General features: G+C 50.7%; 1 protein-coding gene and 1 non-coding gene across 2 annotated transcripts; one reads left to right on the top strand and one right to left on the bottom strand.

Annotated features, from left to right (window-relative positions):
• Positions 1-8,196: 8,196 nt before the first annotated feature.
• On the bottom strand, positions 8,197-18,141 carry PGC (progastricsin). Its single transcript, XM_007936264.1, has 9 exons — positions 18,083-18,141; positions 15,589-15,739; positions 15,082-15,199; positions 13,711-13,829; positions 13,066-13,265; positions 11,176-11,298; positions 10,469-10,616; positions 9,242-9,340; positions 8,197-8,349 (listed from the first exon to the last, which is right to left on the bottom strand). Exons 1-9 carry the CDS (start codon positions 18,139-18,141, stop codon positions 8,197-8,199), a joined length of 1,170 nt encoding a protein of 389 aa, XP_007934455.1.
• Positions 12,066-12,140, top strand: TRNAS-GCU. Its single transcript has one exon. It is a non-coding gene; the product is annotated as a tRNA-Ser (tRNA).
• Positions 18,142-23,513: the final 5,372 nt, after the last annotated feature.

Below are 23,513 nucleotides of genomic sequence, written 5' to 3'. Positions count from 1 at the left end.
TATCTCTGGGGCACAGTGGAGGAGGGGTAGGCAACTGAAACGCAGGGGACAGCCAAACTCCAGGAACCTCAAGGGGCAGAGCACAGGTAGTGGAGGCACTGTGGGCACTGCCAAGTGTCCTGTGCCGTCTTCTTAGATGAGGAGATGAGGCTGGGTGTGGTGCAGCAAGGGGTGATAGGGGCTACCACCAAGCCTGTGAAGCTCGGTTTGAGGGATTACACTTAAAGATGTTAGATATACCAGGGAGTCCTGTTGCAAGCCACAGGTCTTTATTTCATAGGAATCTCAAAGCTTCTATTGCTCACCTGAAATTGAGAAGACAAGGACCAGCCTTGCTGGTTGTAAGGATGAATTGTGATAATAGATAACGTTTTTTGACCTTGACACCAGTTAAGTGCTATATAGATATGGATGGGACATAGCTTTCACTATGGCACTATTAGGTAGGTGCTAACAAAAACTCTATGGACCACAATGGCTCAATCCCCAAGTGATCATGTGGATGGCACAGAACCTGGCAGCATTTCATTCCACTGTGCACGGGAGCCGACTCAAAAGCAGCTAAAGATGCCATTACAATAACATTCACTCTCTAAGTGTGGTAACTCAGGCACATTGAGGCACGTTGAGGTGAAGCAGCTTGCCCAGTGTCACACGGCAAGTAAATGATAGAGCTGGGATTCCACGCCTGGCAGCCTGGTCCAGAGCCCCTAGCTAGTTACCAGGGACCTCAAGGCACAGTGCTTAGTACATGGTGGCTGTGGTAACGTCCCTAGGAATACTGCCTGGTTGCTCCACCAGGACCAGCCTTGAGTCAGTGGACTTTATCAGTCCCTTGGCCTCCCCCCAACAAGCACTCCCCCCCCGGCTGAAGACTCTCCCATCCTGGTGCTTGTACCATCAATTTGGAGGGGACCTCATGGAGGCTCCAAGGTGCTCTGGTGGTGTAATGCCTAAGGCATTTGACTGCTAACCAGAAGGTTGGTGGTTCAAACCCACCAGCTGTTCCACAGAAGAAGACAGGGCAATCTACTTCTATAAAGATATACCATCTTGGAAACCCAGCGGCGGGTCTCTTTGAGTTGGAATTGACTCGATGGCAGTGAGTTTGGTTTTGTTTTCACAGATGATCTAGGTTCACAAATATGACAACTGAGGCCCAGAAAGGACCTGCCCCATCTACATAGCCAGTCAGAGCAGAGTGGGGTCCCCTGACTCAGGGCCCAGTGCTCTGCTCATGACTTTTGCTGCTGTCCTCATCTCTCCTGTGATTCCCAACATTTGATTAAACAGGTCTACAGAGAGGGCACTGGTAAGCTAAAGGATGTGATGTCCATGGCACAAAGCCAGGCACAGAAACCATCAGTAAAGGGTACGTCCTTCCCTGCCTGGGGCTTCTGGGGTTTCCAAGGAGGCCTAGGAAGCCTTGTCTGAATCCATCTCCTCCCCTGGCCAGGCAGGCAGGTTCTCGCCAGGGGTCCTTTGATCACCCTGTGGATCAAGCCAAGGAGATGGGTGTGGTCCTGGGGCAGGGGCCTCAGCAAGTTCTCACCCCTGCTCAGAATGGGAGGATGGGAAAAGAGGGGTTCTCAGACCCTCTCCCCATCTTTTTAGAGAGAGCTCTTCAGAAATCTAGAAGGGATCTTTCTTAAGGATTGAGAACATGGACTTTGGAATCAGTTGGACTTGGGTTAGAATCCTAGTTCTATCGCTTTCAGTCTGTGTGACTTTAGGCAACTTGCTTAACTTCTCTGAAACAGTATAACAGAGGGGAAAAAAAAACCAAACTCACTGCCATCAAGTCAATTTGACTCATAGTGACCCCTCCTTGGGTTTCCGAGGCAGTATCTCTATGAAAGTAGATTGCCCAGTCTTCCTTCCAAATGGAAGGTGGGTTTGAACCACCAGCCTTCTGGTTAGCAGTCAAATGCCTTAGTCACTACAGCACCAGAGCTCCCAGTATAATGAAGGGATTGGTAAAATGAAATTCCTACTTCCTACTTCTCTCTAAAGAGAATACATGTAATAAATGTTGGCAACTATGGTTAGCAACTAAATGTTATTATAATATAATTTTATTATGTTGTTGTTGTTGTTGTGTGCCGTCGACTCGGACCTGACTCATAGCCACCCCTCCTTGGGTTGCTGAGGCAGTATCACTCCGGAAGTAGATTGCCCCATCTTCCTTCCAAGGAGTGGCTGGTGGATTTGAACCTCCAGCCTTCTGGTTAGCAGTCAAGTGCCTTAGGCACTATGCTACCAGAGCTCCTAATTAATTTTATTATAGCATAAAGAAAACAAGCAACTATTCTATTGATATAACATTGTGTTATGATTATACTTTCGTAGACACACATATCCACAATTCACAGATAAACATGTACCTAGATACCTATAAGGAGCTCTGGTAGCATAGTGCCTAAGGCACTTGACTGCTAACCAGAAGGCTGGTGGTTCAAACCCACCAGCCACTTCTCAGAAGGAAGGCTGGACAATCTACTTCCATAGTGATACTGCCTCCGCAACCCAAGGAGGGGTCACTATGAGTCGGGTCCGACTTGATGGCACAACAACAACAAGATACCTATAACCCCTTAACCACACACATAGACTCACATAGACCCCACACCTACACACAGAGCAACACCTCTGTAGTTACTCATATATTTACCATGCACTGCTCAGTACCCTTAATCCTCACACAAATGCTATAAGGTGAGTGGGGTTTTAGCTCCCTGTTTTCAAAGGAGGATACACACAGAACAAATACACATGATCACAGCACCCTGGGATGGGGACATTTCTGGCACTTTGGGAACCCTGAATTCCTTCCCTCTGTATCTGAGGCCAACCCAATTTCCGCAGTTGCCGCTAGGACTGCCCCAAGCAGGGCCCCAAGTGCAGACTGCCTCCCATCCCCAGGCCAGCCTCAGCCTGGTTTTCATGCCAGCTGTGCTGGGGGAAAACCCTACTGCAGGCAGAAACCAAGTTGACTTTGAAAAGGAAGAGACAGAAGCCAGGAGGTGAAGGGGGTGGCCCAGCCACTCCCTGTGGGGGCAGGTGCTAAGTAACTCTATAAACTCCAGCTAATGATACAATTTGGTCATAAGTAGGGCCCCAGGAAGGACTGGGGCTGTAAGACAGACCTTCAAAGGGCAGTCAGGCTTGAGGGGTGGGAATTCCTTCCCACCTACTTCCAGCTTCCCAGAAACAGGCCAAGAGGGAGGCTTGACTAGCAGTGGGCACTGGGTATCCCCACTCCACCTACCCAGGCCCCTAGATGGGCTCCTGCCTACTTGGGCACGCCTCCTGCCCACTGATGACTGGGAATTATCCAGCCATCAGCCCTCAGAAGCCTGGCTGGCTCTCCCAGGAGTCAGTGCTCACCTGGAGGGATGTCCCCTGCCCCACCCCCCATGTCCCTTCCATAGACCAGAAACCAGGAGACTTGAGTTTCCATTTGGCTCCACCTTAAAGAGCTGAGCTCAGTACAAAATAGTGCTGCAGCTGTACCAGGCTTGTAAACTGTAAGCAATGTTGGCTTCCCTTTGGAGAAGTAGAGCATCAGTCACTCTGAAACAACCCTCACCCTCATCCATGGAGGCCCTCTGCCTCCCAAACTCTCCCCAGGCTCAGCAGCCAGAAAATGCCCAAGTGAGTTGCTGTTTTGCCTGGGTTGGAGAAATTGAGGCATGGGAAAATCATATCAGCTGGCTACCAGACAAGGCTCCCAGGGCAGCGAGCCCTCTCCTCCCCCTGCCTCTCATGGCTGGCCTGCAGCTCCACTGCTAGCTCTCTCCTAACCAGACTGTGAGCTCCCTAAGGGCAAGGTCTGGGGGTGCCTCCCAGGCTGACACAGCGAGGGTCTCTGGGAAACTCTGATCTGAACGCTGGCCATCCTCGAAGCCCCAGACCCTGAAAAGAAACCAGAGACCAGCCTCCAACCTCCAGCCCCCAATTGCCTAAGAGTGTCAGGTCTTGAGTGGGTGGAATCTCGGCGGGGCAAGTACAGAGGCCTGAGCCCACATCCCAGAGTTGCCACAGGGGCCTGCACCGGCCTTTCCCCCTTCCCAGCTCGACTAAGCACCCTCTCACTCGGTCCGTGGGTCGGCGACGGCGTGGTAATGAACTGACACTTAGCCTAGCAAACTCTAATAAACTAAAGCACTACGCTCTAGTCAGGAAATTGGAGGCGCAGAACCATCCCCAGAACAGACAGGCGAGAGGACGACTGATCAAGAGGGCTGACGAGTTGGGGAAGGGCGCCGGGGTGAGAGGCTGGCGGGGAATGGAGTTGGGGTGAGCCCTGGGCCGAACTGGCGCTCGCGCAAAGGAGCCCCGCCCCGGGCGCCCTCCCTTCCTCCCCCAGGCGCGGGCCTGGACGCGCCAGGCGGCTGCGGCTCGAACCTGCTCGCGCAGCCTGGAGCAGCTCGAGGCAGCCGAGCGTGAAGCCGGAACCCGAGACCGGGAGAGGGCTGATGGGCCGGGGCCCGGCTGGATTCTGCCTGCTCCCTTCCAGGACGCTGGCGCATTCGCTGCAGCCAGATGGCAGGTCGGCGTATTAGGCTAGGAGGGGCTGGGGGTGAGACTGATTTGGGGGCCAGGACAGCCCAGGGTTGGGCGGTGCGGACTCTGGGGACAGGGGAAAGGAGATGTGTGTTCCGGGATTCGGGACCGAAAGGGGGGCGGGAGCCTGGGAGCTCCAGGGGAAAGAAAGAGGGATGAGCGGAGGGTGCGCCCCAAAGTTGGGGTTCCTTAGGGTCATGGAATAAGGAGCGAGACGACACCAGCGGACGGGAACAGGGGCGGCTTCTGCAAGGGCGAGGAAGGGAAGGAGGAATGGTACTTCCACCGGCTCGGGCCCAGCCTCCGGGGCGTGGCGCGGCTGCGCCCCTCCCACTCCTCCGGACCATCCGGGCGGGGCCTGGCCGGGCCGGACTCGACCCCCTCCCCCGCATCACCCGGTCCGGCTGCGTCCAGTGGCGGGGGGGGCGCAGGGCCCACGCGTCTCTCAAACTTCTTACAAGTTCACTCCCACGGCTCCCGCCCCTTCGACTCCCAGGTCCTGGGAGGGGAAGGCCCATGCCAGCCCCGGCCCCTCCCGGCTGGTTACATAAGGTCGCGAAGAAGCCGCCCCCGGCCCAGGCCTGGAGGGAGGGGCTGGAGGGGCTCCCGGGCTCGGCGGGCAGCGCTGCTCAGGCCACGCGCCGGGCGTCCCAAGCGGAACGGACAGCGGGCGGGTGGCGGTGCAGAGCACCGGGTCCCGCTTCCTTCCTCAGCCGGCACCCCCACCCACACACCTGTCTCCAGGACCCACGGGATGGGACCTGGGAAGTGTGAGGCGGGAATTCCTGGCCCTCCGCGCGCCCTGCGCTCCTCGGCCCCCCTCACCTCGCTGTGAAGGTCAATCCGTCCGCCGCTCGCGCCCCGCAGCTCCGGCAACTTGTCCAAGTTCAGGTGCCTGGCCCACGAGCTGTGCCCGCAGCCTGCTCTCGGGCTCCTCCGACTCCGCGCCACCCAGCTGGCCCGCCCCGTCCGCCCTTCCCGCCGCAGCAGCCGCCGCCGCTCCCAGCGTCCCGCCCGCGGCCGCCGCCTCCGCTGTCACCGAGCCCCGCGCTCAGGCTCCGGCTGTCACTCCGCGCCCACTTCCCGCCGCGCCCGGCAGAGGGCAGCACACGCCCCCGCGGCTCCGCCCCGCCCCGCCCCCCACGGGCCTGCCGCAGCGCCCGCTGGGAAGCGTAGTCCTCACTGCTGCTCCGCTAGGCACGTCGGGACTTGTAGTCCCGCTTCTGGGGCTTCATCCTGCAGCGCATTGGCATTTGACTTGGAACTTTCATTTCACTTCGTTTCTGTCCCTTTCGCAAGTGTTCTTTCTCCTGTCAGTGAATGAGTGATGTCCCGAACCAGAGCTCACTACGATACACTTTGTGGCCTGTCTGTCCCAAAAAAGTTGGAGCCTCAGATGGTGTTGCAAACCCCAGTTGCCCTCCTGGTTTGTAGTGGGGTGCAGAACTAGGATCTTAGAAATTAGGGTTTCCTCCCTGTCCCTGAGCAGAAGGACCAAGATTGGATAAGCGTGGTGAACCCAAAACCAAGCCAAACCCATTGCCATGAGTTAAGATCCTATGTTATGTTGTTATGTGCCATTGAGTCAGATCTGACTCATAGTGACCCCTCCTTAGGTTTCCGAGGCAGTATCACTGCAGAAGTAGATTGCCCCATCTTCCTTCCCAGGAGTAGCTGGTGGGTTTGAACCACCAGCCTTCTGGTTAGCAGTCAAGTGCCTTAAGCACTACACTACCAGAGCTCCTTAAGATCCTATAGGACAGCGTAAAACTGCCTCATAGTGTTCCCAAGGTTGTAAATCTTTACAGAAGCAGACTGCCACAGATTTCTCTTGTGGTGAGTTCCAACTGCCCACGTTTCAGTTAGCAGTCCAGGCTGTAATCACTGAACCTTAACCATCAGAGCTCCTTGGTTGGTGAAAAACCAAAAAACCAAACCTGCTACCATCAAGTTGATTCCAACCCCATTAGGTTTCTGTGGCAGTAAATCTTTAAGGAAGTAGATTGCCCTGTCTTCCTTCCACAAAGCAACTGGTGGGTTTGAACCACCAACCTTCTGGTTAACAGTCAAATGCCTTAGGCACTGCACCACAAGGGCTCCTTTAGTTGGTGAAGGAAAGAGTGAAATGTGGCTCTAGAATGGAGTCCCCTGCCCCCCAATTTTAATCTTTACACATTCTCACCACCTGAAAGGAACCCTGGTTAAAGTACACAGCTGCTGAAAAAGCTACTAAAAGATTGCAGATTTGAACCCACCAGCAGCTCTGCTGGAAAAAGATGTGGCAGTCTACTTCTGTAAAGATTATAGCCTTGGAAACCCTGCGGGGCAGCCCACTCTGTTGTATAGGGTTGCTATGGGTTAGTGGGTTCTTCACCAAAACCTTATCTGCCTAAACTTGCTGGTACTCCCACATGGCTGGAATTTTTCTGGTCTTTCGTATCACCTTCCTCTTCTAGAAGTCACAGAGGACTGGACTATCATTCCTTCTGCTTCCTCCTCCTCAACACTGGGTTTTTGGGTCTTTTCTTAGGAGGCCCCTAAGGAGGACAGGGATTCTATCCAAAGAGATAAGACCTCTTGCTGAGTTACTCTGAACAAGTAAGCTTGATTTTCATGTGATTTAAGTAGCTGTCCCTCTTGTCCAAGGTTGGGGGCCAGCTCTCCTTCAAAGACAGGCCCTGGGCCATAGGGGTCTAAGTGAAAATATTATCAGCTCTGCTCAGCCCCACCCCCTTCTGAAGCCCTGTTGGAAGTAGATTCTGGCTGCATCACCCTCCCTGCTAAAGGACTATGTGACTGTTACAAGTGCACAGAGACATCCAAAGTCTCCTCAGAATACTACTACTAGTTTAAACTTGATCAACAGATAATGAAACTCAGGCCTAAAGTTGGGGTGCGTCAGACTCCTAATCACACTGCTGGTGGACATGCATGTGTGTCCTGAGGTCACAGGAGTTAGTTCTGGTGGTGGTGTTAGGTACCATCGAGTCAATTTTTGACTCATAGTGACCCCATATGCAGAGTAGAACGGCCCATAGCATTTCTAGGCTGTCACCACCAGACCTGTTTCCCACGGAGTCACTGAACAGGTTCTAAACACACACGTTTCCTTTAGAGCCAAGCGCTTAATTGTTCCACCACCAGGGCTCCTTGTTCTGGTGTTAGTTTGGTAAATTAGGTCAGCTGGGCACTTCAGGTTGTCACAATTGGGTGCTTTTGCCCGTCACAAAAGAAGGTCTGCTTTGACACCACTACCACTGTGCTCCCTCTTCAGAGAGACGCTGTGAACAGACTCCAAGCCCTGTGCGTCCATTGCTAGCTCTACTTTTTGCCCCATTTCTCTTAGAGTCTCAGTGACCCACCAGGAAATCTCACAGCCTCTCAGGGAAAATGTGATGTGGTACATCAGAGGCCAATCTGCCTCTGCCCCCTCACAGTCCCCATTCCCTGAGATCAAGCCTTAATCCCCCCTCCAAAAACAACAGGTTAGCCAACATGGAGAAGAACTATTTATTGTTAGAGAAAGTCCAGAGTCCAGAAAAGGAAGGCTGAATCCAGAGAAGAGGCACAGAGAGCCCCACCCCCACAGGGTGAGGGGCCAAGAGGAAGAAGAAAGTCCAGACAGTGAATCTAGGCGGCAGTGGCGAAGCCCACCCTGTTGTTGCCCATGTCGTAGACAGAGTAGTAGGACCTGAGGAAGACGTCCCCAAGGATCCACAGGGGTTGGCCGTTCTGGGAAGGCAGGTAAGTGGGCATGACTCCCAACGTGCAGTAGCCGTTATTCTGCTCAACAGAGAAAGACAGAACTCATTCACTCATTCCTGCAAGGGCTGGGCACTGCTCAGCCCAGAGCCCCAGGTCAGGGACACAGATGCAGAGATGAGTGAGTCAGGGACTTTACCCTTCAGGGCTCACAGATCAGCTGAGCCACCAGAGCAGGGGCTGCTGGGAGGGATTTCTGGAACGGGTGAATGCAGGCTGCAGTGGTCTTCTGCAGGGTCCCCTGTCACTGTGATGGGAACCTTCTCTCTCAGACCCCCCTCCCAAAGCAGGTCTGCCTGGTGGTTAAGCCTTAGAGGCAGACCAACATGATTTCACCCTGACTAGCTGTGCAACCTTGACTCAGGTACTTAAACCTCTCTGAATCTACACGTTTTCCTTTGTGAAATAGAAATAACTATCTCCCTCATTGAATGTTCTAAACATCAAATGAGATAGCATTGGCAAAGTGCTTCACACAATAGCTAGCTCATAGAGCCCAGTGCCTCTCCCCACTAATGATTAATAACATAAGGAGCTCTGGTGACATAGTGGGTAAGGCATTTGGCTGCTAACCAGAAGGTTAGCAGTTCAAAACCACCAGCTGCTCTGCAGGAAGAAGATGGGGCAATCTATTTCTGTAAAGATTTACAGCCTTGGAAACCCTATGGGGATCACTATGAGTGGAAATTGACTGGATGGCAGTGAGTAATAACAGATAACACATCATTTTCACAACCTCATTCTAGAGAAGAGGGTTTAGAATCAATTAGTGGGGAAAATAAATCAATGCTACAAGGAGGAGGAAAACGCACAAGGTGGGGGGCGGAGCTAAGCAGTTCTGGCTCCCCACCCCTTCCTCCCACCCCCACTGTACTCCTGCTGGTTCAGCCTGCAGGGAGAGACCACAACTCACGCTGAGGACGTAAGATGAGGGTGGCAGAGGGAACTGCACTCCATTAATGATGAAGGTGAAGGTGGGCAGGCTCTGGATGCTATTACAGCTCACAGCATACTGCAGAGAGGAACGGGAGTCAGGTTAGCTAATTCCCACCTGAGAGTACCCCACTATGGTCCCAGGACTGAGCCCAGAGCTGATCCCCAAGACTTGCCTTTGGAAAAGAAGGTGCATTGACAAGGGAAAGTCCTGTGTAAACAGTGTGGGCGTTACACACATGGATGCACAGGCAGTGAGAGGGACCTAGGGAGACCTGAACATCCCTCCCACTGTGAAAACATTGCTTTTGCCTGAATTTTCCCCATGAAAGATTAACTCTCTCTGCTTTTTCTCTGCAAAGAAGCCTTGATGGTGTAGTGGAAGGAAAAAGAGGCAATCTACTTCTGTGATTATTTACCACCTTGAAAACCCAATGGGGGTTGCTATGAGTTGGAATCAATTTGATAGTAGTGGGTTTGGTTTAGGTTTTTTTCTCTGCATGTGTCTTCTGAAACACACAGATCTTTAGGGAGAGTAGTCTTTAGGAGAGACTAAGTGGAAATGTGTTAATTAGGGAAACTTTTTGCTGGGTACAGGAAAGAGGGGCAGGGGGGTCAATAGAAGTGAGGGAGGTGGGGAATGAAAAGGTGTCCCTTGTTGCTCACTTGCTATGCCCACTTTTTAGTCATTTTGTTCTTATCCCAAAGCCTGGCAAGCATTTGATCTGTTTCCTCTGAATAACTGCAGCTCAGAAAAAATGGTTGCCTAGTAGTAACCTCCCCAAGGAGCTCTGGTGGCAAAGTGGTTAGAGAATTAGGCTGCTAAGAAAAATGTCAGGGGTTCAAACCCACCAGCTGCTCTGTAGGAGAAATCTGAGGCAGTGTGTTTCCTTAAACATGACAGCCTTAGAAACTCTACTGGAGAATTCTACTCTGTCCTATAGAGTTGCGATGAGTTGGAATTGAGTCAAAGGCAGCAGGTTTGGTTTGTTTGGTTTCAGTAACCACTCCATGTCCCCTTAGCACAAACCTCATCTGAACCAGTCTCCAGCTCCCAGCCCTTCCCCCACCTCAGTCTTCTCAGGTGCCCACATTTCCAGTGCATGGGGTAGCCAGAGGCGTGGAAGCCCAAGAATTAATTTGTTTCTATGCTCCCTGGAGAAACTCCATTTTCTCCTGGGGAAGGGGACACCTCTATCAGACCCACCTGTCCATACTGGTCCTGCTGGGCCCCTGTGGCCTGCACAAGGGCACTCAGGTACTGCTGGGGTACGGTGAGCAGAGAGGTGCCTGTGTCCACAATGGCCTGGCAACCCTGGGAGCACCAGCCAGAGGCCTGGCCACCAATGAGGAACCTGAATGGTGAGGAGGGGAGTGGCCTCAGCACCCCACCAGCTCAGGGCAGCTGAGGAAAAGATAGCTACCATCACAGAATCTCAGTGTACCTCAAGAAGGTAGGTACTCTGCAAGGTCAATCCTACCATTCCCCTGCCTCACATCACACCAGAATCTACCCAAGGTTGCATGAATTGCCATGGGATCTTCTTTCTAAAAAGTTCCAAGGAGAGTTCTCAAAACATTGAAAGCAGGTCTACTGATTCACTATAAGCGCTTGGAACAAATTAGTCCCCCAGCACGCACTAATTTCCAGTCTGAAAGTCCATGGAGTTGGACTACAGGGGCTATAGTCCTGAAGGATTCCAAGTTGTCCTTATGTTGTCCCCATCCCACCTCTCTTCTTTAGTCTGAGCAGGGTCTTGACACTTCACCAAAGGGCAGGTGTGGTTTTGGGGTAGGGGTGGGTCCTCTGCTCCCCACCCATCAGCATTGCCTGGATGTGTGTTTGACACAGGGTGCCTCAAAGCCTGCTCCAAGGAAATGCCCACATCCCCAGGAACCCCACCACAGACTCACTCCTCAATGCCAATCTGCCAGTAGAGCTCCTGGGTGACAGGGGCCCAATAGATCTGGCCGGTATACAGACTGTTGTCTACACCCCCAAAGATGACTGCTCCTCCATTCTGAGAGCTTTGTTGGCTGCAAGAGACAAAAGGAAGAGTGGGTCAGCAAGTAGCCCTGGAGAAGGACTTCCCTACTGCGCAGAGTGAGAGAGAGCTCCTGCCCTGGTTCCAGAGTCCCTAAATGGTGCAGACAGTTAAAGCACGTGCTGCTAACCAAAAGGTCAGAAGTTTGAGATCACTCAGAACTGCTTTGGAAGAAAGAACTGGAAACCTACTTCTGAAAAATCAGTCATTGAAAACCCTATGGAGCACCGTTCTACTCTGATACTCATGGGGTCACCATGAATTGGAGTCTGCTCACAGAAACTGTCCCTGACTCCAGATTGGGGCTCTCTGAGGGAGAGCTGCATCTCCCCCTCAGACTCGGGCTCTCTGAGGGCATGGCTGTGTTTCTCCTCAGACTGGAGATACTGAGGGCAGGGCTATGTCTCTTCTTTGGAAGGAGCTCCCTGTCTGGGCTCCTCAAATTCCTAGTGCCTCAGGTACCAAATGATGCTGCCTCACAGAGTCCTGCCTCTGAAGGACTCCCTGGTTGTCAGGCCTCCCCATCCTGCCCACATTCAGCTGTCCCCTGCCTCCCACTTCATGCCACTGGTGGAACATGTCACTGGGAGCTCCACTCCGGGCCCAGCTTGTTACTTTTTTCCTAGGATCTGGAGGAAGATAGGGCCTTGGTAGAGGAGAGAGAGGAACATTCTGTGGGCTTTTCAGAAGTCTTCCCTGATAAGAGAATCTGAATGTGGAACTGGGCAGAGTTTTTAAAGGCTACACTCAGAGTTGGAAGGAGTGGTGGCATAGTGGTTAATGTATTTGGCTGCTAACCAAAAGACTGGTGGTTCAAACCCACCAGTCACTCCACAAGAGAAAGATGAGGCAGTCTGCTTCCATAAAGATTTACAGTCTTGGAAACCCTATGGGGCAGTTCTACCCAAAAGGTCCCTATGAGTCAGAATCAACAGCAGTGGGTTGTGGTTGGGACACTCAGAATCTTTGTTGAAAAAAAAAAAAAAAAAAGCAGAGTAAATAGCAACATTAATAGGTAATATTGTGGAGAGTCAAATTCAAGTGATTAAGCCACAGATAGTAGATGCTAAAGGAGCCCTGGCAACACACATTTAGGCACTTGGCTGCAAAGCAAAAGGTTGGTGGTTCAAACCCACCCAGTGACTCTGCACTGCAGGAGAACAACCTGGTGATCTGTTCCTATAAAGGTTGCAGCCGAGAAAACCCTAAAGAACAGTTCTACTCTGTCACAAGGGATAACTATGAATTGAAAAATGACTCCACAGCACCTTACAATAACATCAGTGGAAAGTAGGAAAATCAGTCCTCAGCTGCCTACCCCTTCCAGGCAGCCAGGCTCAGAGCCCATTGGCACTAAAGGACTTTGTTTGCTTGTGTTTGCTGGTGATGATAATTTGTTAGGAGTTAACAGTGGACCTAGACCAGAAGACTCCAGGGCCTAGCTAGAACAATAGATCAAAGGAGATGAAGCAATAGATTACTATACAAAAGAGGTGTATAGGTAGAAACATGTGGACAGAAGGATGTGTTCTAACTGGGGCCCTGGGCAAGAGGTAAACAAACCAGCAGCCAGAAGGGGAGAGATTCTGTCCTGGCCAAGTGGGAGTAGACTGGAGATAGAATTAGGGGGTGGGGTGAGGGCGGAGCTCAGAAGGGAAGGCACTGGGAGGCCCTCAAACCACAAAGCGTGAAGCTTCCTTTGTCCAGGGTGGCAGGGAGTGTGGGCTGTGAACTCGGGACAGGCTGGGCGGTTCCTTACTTGCTGAGGTAGAAGCTGAAGACAGGGCTGTTGAGGGCGTTCTCCTGCAGCATGCCTTGCAGGGCTGTGGTGGCACCACCTACAGCCAGGGCAGGGTAGGCCATGCCCATGATGCCATCAAACTGAGCATAGACAAAGTTGGTACCCGGCTCAGTCTCACTGAGGCCGAACTCCTGGTTGGGGACCTGGATGCTCTGGACCTGGAGGGGACAGAGAGGAAGGGAGGCGACAAAGTTGACTCCACCCACTTCCTCAGACTCTACAGGGCCCCCCCCCCCCGCCAAGCCTTCGTTCTTCATCCCCTCTCTTCTTCCTGACAAATCTTGCAAAAGCCACCTTCTCTTCCAAGCAATATCGACATCCTCCTATCTTCTTTTCTGAACTCTCAGCTCTAAACTCTAAGAATAAGGACAAATCTGTCTCATTCATCATGATATCCCCAGCAGGACACAGGATGGCCCTAATGAATGTTCAGTGAGTAAATGAATGTCTGTTGTACTGACTTCCTGTCCTGAGTTTTCCTGTCAATTTTCAGGTTTCCATGCAAATCTCAATAGACTCAGACATCCTGGTTAGAACCCAGTCCGAGCCCCAGGCTACATTCCCCACATCCTGGGGTGGGAGCGGGAGGTAGTGTCCACTCACAGTCAGAGTATCATAGCCAAAGAAGCCGGTGAGGCTACCACTGCCATACTGCAAGGAGAAGGTCTGCCCATTGGTGGAGTACGTGGAAGATTGGCTGGGGTTGAATCGGGAGTGGCCAGCTGTAGGGGTTGGGGAGGGAAGACAACAGAGGAAGGTCAAGCTGGTGAATAGTGGGCTTCCCAGCTCTGTCCCTCAGCCTATGCTCACATCCTGGGGCCTCAGCAAGTCAGGGGGTAGCCAGCTGAGGCTCCCTGCATTGGAAGGTCCACGGGAGCTGGCCAGCCTTGACCTCAAAGCCCATTCACTCTTACTTATAGCATCTTGGGCTTCCCAGGGCTTTGACCTCCCTGTGGGCAGAATTACAGAGACTCTATCTTCATATCCCTGACCCCCAGCAGGGGGCCTGACAAATAATTACTCGTCAGATAAAGGAATGAATGAACCTCTGGACCATCCCAGCATTTCCCTCCTGGTGGCATACTGCCTAAGGCATTTGATTGCTAACCACAAGGCTGGTGGATCACATCCACAGCCACTCCTCGGAAGGAAGGTTGGGCAATTTGCTTCTGTAGTGATACTGCCTCGGAAACCCAAGGAGGGGTCACTATGAGTAGGCTCCAACTCAACAGCAGTGAATTTGGTTTTTGTTTGGTCTCCTCAGCTGGTCATACTAGGATCCTGAGATAGCATCAGGTGGGATCAACAAGAAACCCATTGGACCGGAGGCACTGGGACCGAAATTCCAAGCATTTAGAAGGGACCAATGCAATCCACCAGCCACTCCTCGGGAGGAAGGTTGGGCAATCTACTTCTGTAGTGATACTGCCCCGGCAACCCAAGGAGGGGTTGCTATGAGTCGGCCGACTCGATGGCACATAACAACAACACCACCAACAATGCAATCTTAAGGAAGTGAACATCACCTGTCTTCCAATATGACTGCAGAACGGGAACCACATCCTATTTTCCTCTAATATCCCTTGAGACACTCAATGAGAACTTAGTAAATAGTGGAGTGGTGTGGAGTAGAATGTTCTAGGATTGAGTGAGATGGAATGGAGTGGAAATTATTCACATGGGATGGAATACTCTTGCCCAGAGTGAACAGAATGGAGTTGAAGGGAATAAAATGGGTTGGATGGAGTGGAGTAAATTAAGGATACATATTGGTGAGCAGGGAAGGCAAAGGGGCCACCAGCTACAAGGCAGAACCTCTTCCCCTCTGCCTCAGGCATACCATGTGATCTTGGATACATCCTCGGCTTTCTCCAGGGCTGATGATGCCCTCAGGAATCCCTCATGAGGTCCCAGCCTCATGAGGTCAGTCTCCTGCCCCACCTGTTACCCCTCCCTGTCCAGCCCAGCACTCACTGCAGGCCTGGCTCTGGCAGTAGACAGAGGGCACCCACAGGTTGGAGGAGCCAGTGTCAAAGAGGACTAGGAAGTTCTGGGGTGGAGTCCCAATGCTGATTTCTCCAAAGTAGGAAGCCTGGACAGGGGAGAGCATAAGTATGCTGTTAGCTCTGGAAGGATCCAGGGGAACATTGAGCTCAGACTGTTCCATGGGCACAACAGAAAAGGGACCACCCGCTATCCTACAGCCCACACGAGAAGCAGGGCCTGAGTCTCCACACCAGCCCTTCAGTCTCTGCCTGCGCAGGGCAGCTGCAAAGGTCTCTGTGGCCTTGGCTGATGGGTCAGCATGGGCCCCTCCCCACTCTCTGCCTTAACAGTAACCCACAGGCAATGAAGTCCAGGCTAGCAGGTCTGAGAAACATAACAGGCCACAAGGATAGTGAGGGGCATCAAGGAGGGGTGCCACCCACTGCCAGGAGCTGGCTTCTAGACTTTGCAAACAGGGAGAGGATTAGCACTTACATCCATGTAGGCCATGGGCTCATAGGCCACACTGAAATCACTGAAGTGGTACTTCTGGGCAGGGTCATACTTGTGGGTCTTCAGAAAGGTCTCCAGTAAGCCTTTCTCCTTCATGATATCACGGATGGACTTCATTTTCTTCAGGGGAACTCTGCAGAGGGGCTGAGTGTCAGGCAGGGCCCATTCTCTTTCCTACAGTGCTTCTAAGAGCCCCAGTCTTATCTCTGTCTCTCTATCTCTAACTATGTTCCTCAGCCTCTCTGCCACTCTGTCTCCTGGTGTCTGTCGCGTGTGTGTCTGTGTGTCTCTCTCTTTGTTTCTCTCCTTGTCTTAGTCTGTTTCTCTGTCTTTATGTCTTTGTCTCTTCTCCTCTGCCTCTCTCCTTTTCCCCCTCTCCTACTCCTTCTCTTTCAAACCCTTTCTAAGGGATTGCTCTATGATTCAGAACACAATTATCTCTACCTATACATCCCCCCACCTAGCACCTAGCTCCAGAGGCCTCCCAGCACCTGGGTCTCTGATCTCAAATATCCCATACAAGCCTCTCTAGGCAGGAGAGAGGCATTGTCCTTCTCAAGTATGTGCATTTTCTGAAAGGTTTCCAGAGATGGCAGCTTTCACCTCAAAGGGAGTCTCCTCTTATTGTGGGCACCTGGCTGGATGTGACAGAGTAGAGTATGGGAAACCAGCACTATACGGGATCTCAGGGACATAGTACCAGTTCTGCCTCTGCCATTAATTGTACAGCCTGGGGCTGACCAGTGCACTTCCATGGGGAAGCTGACCTGGGTGGTCTTGAGCCCAGATCAGCTCTAGAGTTGGGACTTAGGAAGTATGGGTTTCTGCCCATATCACTGTGTGCATAGCCACCCCTCCCCTCCCCTCAGACCTGACTGTTGCCTTTCTGGTCCCACCCTCCAGGCCTCAAATTTTCGGCTCCTTTCACTTATTCTCCATCTAAATCCCCATTACCTCAGTATCTGGAGTCCTCCAGAAATTCTCACTAAACCCATTCACCATGAGAAGTGAACACTGATAATAGCTCAATGCTAACTACCACTACAGAATTTGCACATTGAAAGAAGTTTCTGAGGGGAGATTTGTCTTAGCCTAAGAAATTTCTCTTTTATGGTGGAATAACAGGTAGCACGGCCAGCTAGGAGCCTTCCTGATGCCCTATGAGCCAGGCCACTTACTCCACCAGAGTTGGTGGCCTCACTTCCTTTCTTTTGACACCTCAGCATACAGAAATTTACATTAACTGGTGTTTCTGCTTAGACGCTTAGAAGATCTGCCAGAGTGGCCAATTAAATTTTTGGCCTCTAAGGACTTTTTTTTTTTTTTTTTTTTTTTTTAAGGCATTCTGGTGGGGCTGTGGTTAAAGCATTTGGCTGCTAACCAAAAACCTGGGCCATTGGAACCCATCAGCCACTCTATGGGAGAAAGATGAGGTAGTCTGCTTCTCTAAAGATTTACAGCTTTGGAAACCCTACTGGACAGTTCTACTCTGTCTCATAGGGTCGCTATGAGTCAGAATTGACTTGATGGCAGTGGATTTGGTTTTGGTTTTTAAGGATTTTTTTTTTTTTAAGGAGTCTCTGGAAGGAAGATGGGGCAATCTACTTCCATAGAGATACCACCTCGGAAACCAAAGGAGGGGTCACTATGAATCGCAATTGACTCGACAGCAGTGAGTTTGTTTTTTTTTTTTAGTCTGGGTGGTGCAAATGTTTACGGACTCTTGACTATGAGCCAAAAGATTGGTTGTTTGAACCTACCTAGAGGAATCTAAGGAGCTCTGGTAGTGTAGTGCCTAAGGCACTTGACTGCTAACCAGAAGGCTGGTGGTTCAAACCCACCAGCCACTCCTTGGAAGGAAAGTTGGACAACCTACTTCCGTAGTGATACTGCCTCAGAAATCCAAGGAGTGGTCGCTGTGAGTAGGGTCCAACTTGATGGCACATAACAACAACAACAAGAGACATCTAGGAAGAGAGGACTGGTGAAGGCCTACTTGTGAAGAATCAGCCATTGAAAACTCTATGGAGCAGTTCTACTCTGACCCATATGGGGTGACCATGAGTCAGAATCAACTTGACAGTAACTTGTTAGGGAGTTAGAGTTAAGGATATTTTCAGAAAGCATATTCATATCCCGAAATAATTGCTCTTTTCTGTGGGAAGAAACCACACCCATCAATCAGGCATGACAGTAGTCACCCCTTTGGCTTTGGATCTCTTAGTTTGGATACATCTTTTCTCTTCAGATGGGGGCAGGGGCTGTGCCTCTCCTTTTGACTGGAAGTTTCCCCAGGGCAAGGCCTGTGTCTCCTCCCATCTCTGAGTCCCATCCAACACCAGCAAGGGGACTCTGCCATGCCCCTATCAGAAATTCCAGAGGAGAGATGAGTGGGGCATCCCCTAGCCAAGCTGCTGCCTCACAGGGCTTTGGTCTCTGGCCCAGGCTCCTTGCACCAGCCAGGTCCCAGACTTACTTGATTACTGCTGCCTCCAAGACCTGGAAGCAGACCAAGGCCACCACGATCCACTTCATGATGCTGATTCCAAGCTCAACACAGAGGAAAAGCCACTCCAAGTCCTGCAATGGCACTGGAGTGACAGCCTGAGCAGTCCTTCTTCCTTTATACCCCAGGGACTCACCCAGTCCCCACCTCCTTGCCCTGGGCAGGCATGACCACAACCTCAATGTACCCTGTACTCCATGTATCCATTGTTCCTGTATGTTTTTCCACATACTTTTCACCTTATTGACTTTTTCATGCCAGATAGTAGAGGCCATGAGGTGTAAGTGATAAGAGAGAACAAAGATGCCATTAAGATGGAATGGCAAGGATTACTTTTTGTGCAGGAACTAGAGGTGTGATGTAGCCATCTTTGGAATGAGGGTCAAAGAAAGCTAGAACCAAGGAGAGGGACATAGGATCTATAGGCAGGATTTTTCAACCTCAGCACTATTTCAGGCCAGATAATTGATAATTCTTTGTTGTCCTGTGCACTACAGAATGGTTAACAGCATCCTTGGCCTCTACCCACTAGATGCCAGCCGCAACCAAAAATGTCTCCAGGCATTACCAGATGTCCTCTGGGGAAATCACTGAGACCCTCTGGTCCCTAGGTGATGCATTCAGAGGTCTGACTCATGTCCTGGTTCCCGGCACCCCAAACCCACTGATAAGAGATGGTATTAGGTGTGTCTGAGGAATGATGGGGTCAGTAACTATGATGGTGGTGCTCAGGGTGGTGTTGATGGTGGCAAAGATGACAGTGTTGGGAGTGCTTATGCTGATGGTGGGGCTGAGATGCCAATGGCTGAAGTCAAAGCTATTTAGGGTGGCTTCAGAGGCTTTCAAGGCCAAATGGGGCAGTTAGAGAAATTATCGTCAGTATTTCTTCATTCAGCAAGTGTTCAGGACATACCCATAGTGTAAGCTGCACTGATTTCTGGTTATGACTCTCATACCAGACTGGAACAAGGAACCTGGAGCAGGAACAAGAGAAGATGGGACATCCCTGCTTCTTGCTTCTGTTCTTCATTGTCTTTCCCTTCTGCCTCATCATCTCCTGCCCCATTATCTCTACCAGATGCCATAGTTTCAACTCCAACTCATGGTGACCCTGTGTGTGTCAGAGTAGAAATATGTTTCATAGAGTTTCAAATTATTATTATTACTATTGTGATTTGGGTGAAAGTTTACAGAGCAAATTCACTTTCCATACAGCAGTTCACATACATTTTGTCTCATGACATTGACTACAATTTACCACAATGCAACATCTCCCCTCCCACTTCCTCCCCATAATTATCTCTTCCCTGTGTCCTTCTCTCCATGTATTCCTGCCCCCGAGCTGTTTCCCTGTGCATACATAGCCCTTCTATTCTCCCATGATTGATCTCTCTAAGGATTGTATCTACCTAGTGTAAGTGTTCACCTCATATGCTTTTGTTTGGCTGGAGGCCGCAGGTGTGGGTACAATCCCAGAACTGAAGGCAGCTAGGGGCCATAATCTCAGTGGATCCACCAGGTTCTATCAGACCAGCAAACCTGGTCCCTCTTTTTTTCTTTTTCCTCAAATGATTTTGAGTTTTGTCCCACATTGTTCTCCCTCTCTATCCAGGATCTCCTACATCAATCCCCCTCTGAGTGGTTGACAGTGGTAGCTGGTCACCATCTACTTCTTTTGGTGTCATAGTCATATAGCCTGAGGATCTCATGGTGTACCAGTCACTTGGACTAATTGTTTCCATGAATCTTTGGTTTTCTTCATTCTTCTTGCTCTGGATGAGGAGAGACCTATCGTTGCATCTAGATGGCTGCTTGCAAGCTTTTAAGATCCCAGTCACTACTCATCAAAGTAGGAGGTAGGACAATGTTTTTGCATAGTATGTTATGCCAGTTGAACCTGATGTCCCCTGCAACTGTGGTCCTGAGGCAAAGGCTGATTTTATAAAAGTAGATCAGCAGACCCTTTTTCCAAAGTACATCTGGGTGGACTCAAACCTCCAATATTTCAGTTAGCAGCCAAACATGTTTACCATTTGCACCACCCTGGGGCTTCTCTAGCACTCTATCAGGCAATAATCTGTACGGATCCAAAAAGTTTTTATTGGTCAATTTCCAGAAGTAGATCACCAGGTCTTTCTTCCAAGGAGCCTCTGGACTCAAACCACCAATCTTTTGGTTAGCAACTAAGGATTAACTGTTTGCATTACCTAGGGATTCTATTGTCTCTGGGAAAAAAAAAAAAAAAAAAAGAACAAACCCATTGCTGTCAAGTCAGTTTCAACTCATGATGACCTCATGTGTTACAGAGTAGAATTGCTCTAGGGTTTTCTTGGCTGTAATCTTTACAGAATCAGATTGCCAGACCTTTCTTCCATGATGTCATTGGGTGGGTTTGAATGGCCAACCTTTAAGTTAGCAGTGAAGTGTAAACCACTGGTGCCACTCAGGGACCTCCATTGTCTCTGTTGTTGTTATGTGCCGTTGAGTTGTCCCCGACTCATAGCGACCCCTCCTTGGGTTGCCAAGACAGTATCACTATGGAAGTAGATTGCCCAACCTTCCTTCTGAGGAGTGGCTGGTGGGTTTGAATCACCAGCCTTCTGGTTAGCAGTCAAGTGCCTTAGGCACTATGCTACCAGAGCTCCTCCATTGTCTCTGTTGTTGTTGTTGTTACGTGCCGTCTAGTTGTGCCGTCTAGTCTAGTCGGCCCCGACTCATAGCGACCCCTCCTTGGGTTTCCGAGGCAGTATCACTACGGAAGTAGGATTGCCCAACCTTCCTTCCGAGGAGTGGCTGGTGGGTTTGAACCGCCAGCCGTCTGGTTAGCAGGCAAGTGTCTTAGCCACTATGCTACCAGAGCTCCCATTGTCTCTAGTTCTCCTAAAATGCCTGAATTCCCTATTACTCTCTTCCTAAAGTTGTCTGCCCTTTTTTTTCTGCCCTGAAGTCTGATTGATCCTGTCCCTCCATCCCTTATCTCCAAGTCCCTCTACTTCCCAGGTTTTCATTGCCTGAAGTGACCTGGAGCTGGCCCAGCACCCACTAAGCTGGCACAGGAGAGTTCTCCATTTCGGGGTGAGTGGAAAAAGTCCCCCATGCCAACAACCTCTCTGCAACCTCATACCCCACACTCAGAGCTCCAAACAGATTTGTCAGGTCCTTGGGCCTCAGGTGGAAGGCCAGGACCAGGCCTGCCAACACTGATATGTTCTAGCCAGTAGGGAATTTTCCACTCTGGCCATAGCCAACCACTGCCCAGCCAGAGTCCTGGAGCCTCCCTGTGCCCTATGGTGAGGAGAAGGAAGGGGGCTTAAGTTTTTTGGGGCCTGGCCCAGAGAGGCAGGTACCTGCCTGATTGTATCTCAAAACCAAGTCAACTCCCACACTCCCCAGCAGTCCCTAGGAACACATTGCCTTCCCTGGGGTGGGAAGAGGATCCCTAGATTTGGAAGAACAGGCAAAAGAAGTTTATAGGATCCTTAGGAATCTTGCCACATGTTATGAATATTGGATGATTGCATGGGATATCCCATAAGTCTTGTGAGATCTACCAGACTTGCCAGTGTGGATCTCCAAGGACCCTTTCCTCAGCTGGTAGAACCTCAGGAACCGCTGGGCTAGCCTTTCTGAAACCTCAGTCACACCACATCCTTTCTGAACTTCCCTGGCCTACTGCGTCAAGCCAGGGCATCCCCACTCAGCTGCCAGTCCTTTGGGGTCTGCAGCACCTGCTTCCTCCACCTGATCTGCTATCAGCCCAGTCAATCCCTCAGGTCCTCAGGCATCCCAAGTGCACCTCGGCCACTGGCCACCACCACCCAGCCCCCAATACCTGGAAAGCCCTCTTCTTTCCTTCATGTCTTTCAAAGATTCTCCTCCTAAAGTCAAGGATTTACAGAGTCTGGGGACACCTTAGAAGTCACTCAGAGCCACCTCCTACCAAGTTATGGCTCCCACCTAAGTTCATCATCTACCCCTGCACACCCAGCTGGTGCTCCCCCTTGAAGCTGAAGCTCACATTGCCTAGGATCTGTGTCCAGGTGTTTCCTGAGCATGTCTCCTGTCCCTGTGGACTAGAAACTCCTGCAGAGCAGAAACTGTGCTTCCATGTCCCTGTGGCTGGCCCAGAGTTCAGGAAATCCTGAAGAGTGGATGGAGCCCATGGAATTGTTCTCAGTGAGACTGAGTTAGGTCTCCCACATCTCGAACAAGTGCTCAGATCACCACCCCACACCCCCAAAGGCATCTTGTCAAAATCCAGGGCTTAGGCATGATGTTGGTCTCCCAGCAAGGAGACATTTTCTCACCATTCTCTAGTCTTGTCTTCCTCCAGGCACCATCTGCCTCAAAACTCATCAAAGGCTCCCTGTGGCTAACTAAATAAAACCCAAATCTGTCACTCTGGCTTTTAGGATACTCTCATTCTGGCCCCTTCCTGCATTTCCAAGCTCATCTTCTACTACTAAGCTATCTGCAAGCTCTAGCCTTTAGCCATGGTGATTTCCTTAAGGAGTCCTAGTGGTACAACAGTTAAACACTCAGCTGCTAACTGAAAGGCTGGTGGTTCTAACCCACCCAGCAACTCCAGGGGATAAAGAGCTGGCAATCTGCTCCCATGAAGATTACAGCCAAGAAAACCCTATGACACAGTTCTACTCTGTCGCATAGGGTCACTATGAGTTGGAATTGACTTAATGACAACCAAGAACAGTGATTTCCTTGCTTTCTTCTGAGGAGGCCTCTTCTTTTCCAATTTCTATGCCTTTATCCATACTCTGTCCTCCACCTGGACTACCACCAAGCGTTTCCACCTGCAAAATCCCCTCCTGCTTCAAGAATCAGCACAAATGCCTCAAACTCTCCCCTACTCTCAAACTGGCTTCCATTGTGGAGAACTTTACTTTTCCTCCCTTTATGATATAAAGTTGGCAGTTTGAACCCATCAGCCACTCAATGGGAGACAGATGTGGCAGTCTGCTTCTGTAAACACCTACAGCCTTGGAAAGCCTAAGGGGCAGTCAGTCCTATAAGGTCACTATGAGTTGGAATCAGCTTGATAGCAGTGGCCTTGGTTTTTGGGTATATCCCAATGACTTGTCCAAAATCCTACAACTTATAACTAAACAAGAAGTCTCTTCCTGCATGTAACATCTTAAACAGTGCATTCGACTTTTGGAGGGTCTACAGGAATGACAGTGGGTGCTGGGAGATAGCAATTACGTGGCATACACACTGCCACTGCTCATCCTTCACCTTATCAATTGTCACTCCTTCCCATAGTGCTAGACATGGCCTTAAAGTCCTTCCCAATCGAATGCTCCATGCAGCCATTCTCAATCAATCACGTAATGACAATTCTCAAGCCCCTTAATAATTTTGTTTTGCTTTTTTTTTTTTTTTA

The sequence above is a fragment of the Orycteropus afer genome, unplaced genomic scaffold, assembly GCF_000298275.1.
Source record: "Orycteropus afer afer isolate SDZICR_OR568_19922 unplaced genomic scaffold, OryAfe1.0 scaffold00034, whole genome shotgun sequence".
Taxonomy (NCBI): Eukaryota; Metazoa; Chordata; class Mammalia; order Tubulidentata; family Orycteropodidae; genus Orycteropus; species Orycteropus afer.
This window is presented reverse-complemented; position numbering and strand designations above follow the sequence as displayed.

What these genes read in the sequence shown, in the direction of transcription:
- PGC (XM_007936264.1), bottom strand. Translation starts at nt 18,141, where the DNA reads ATGAAGTGGATCGTGGTGGCCTTGGTCTGCTTCCAGGTCTTGGAGGCA. An exon ending in CTGCCAGAGCCAGGCCTGCA is followed by an intron (nt 13,830 to 15,081) that starts GTGAGTGCTGGG and finishes CAACCCCTACAG; the next exon opens with CTGGCCACTCCCGATTCAAC. An exon ending in TTGGCTATGATACTCTGACT is followed by an intron (nt 13,266 to 13,710) that starts GTGAGTGGACAC and finishes TGTCCCCTCCAG; the next exon opens with GTCCAGAGCATCCAGGTCCC.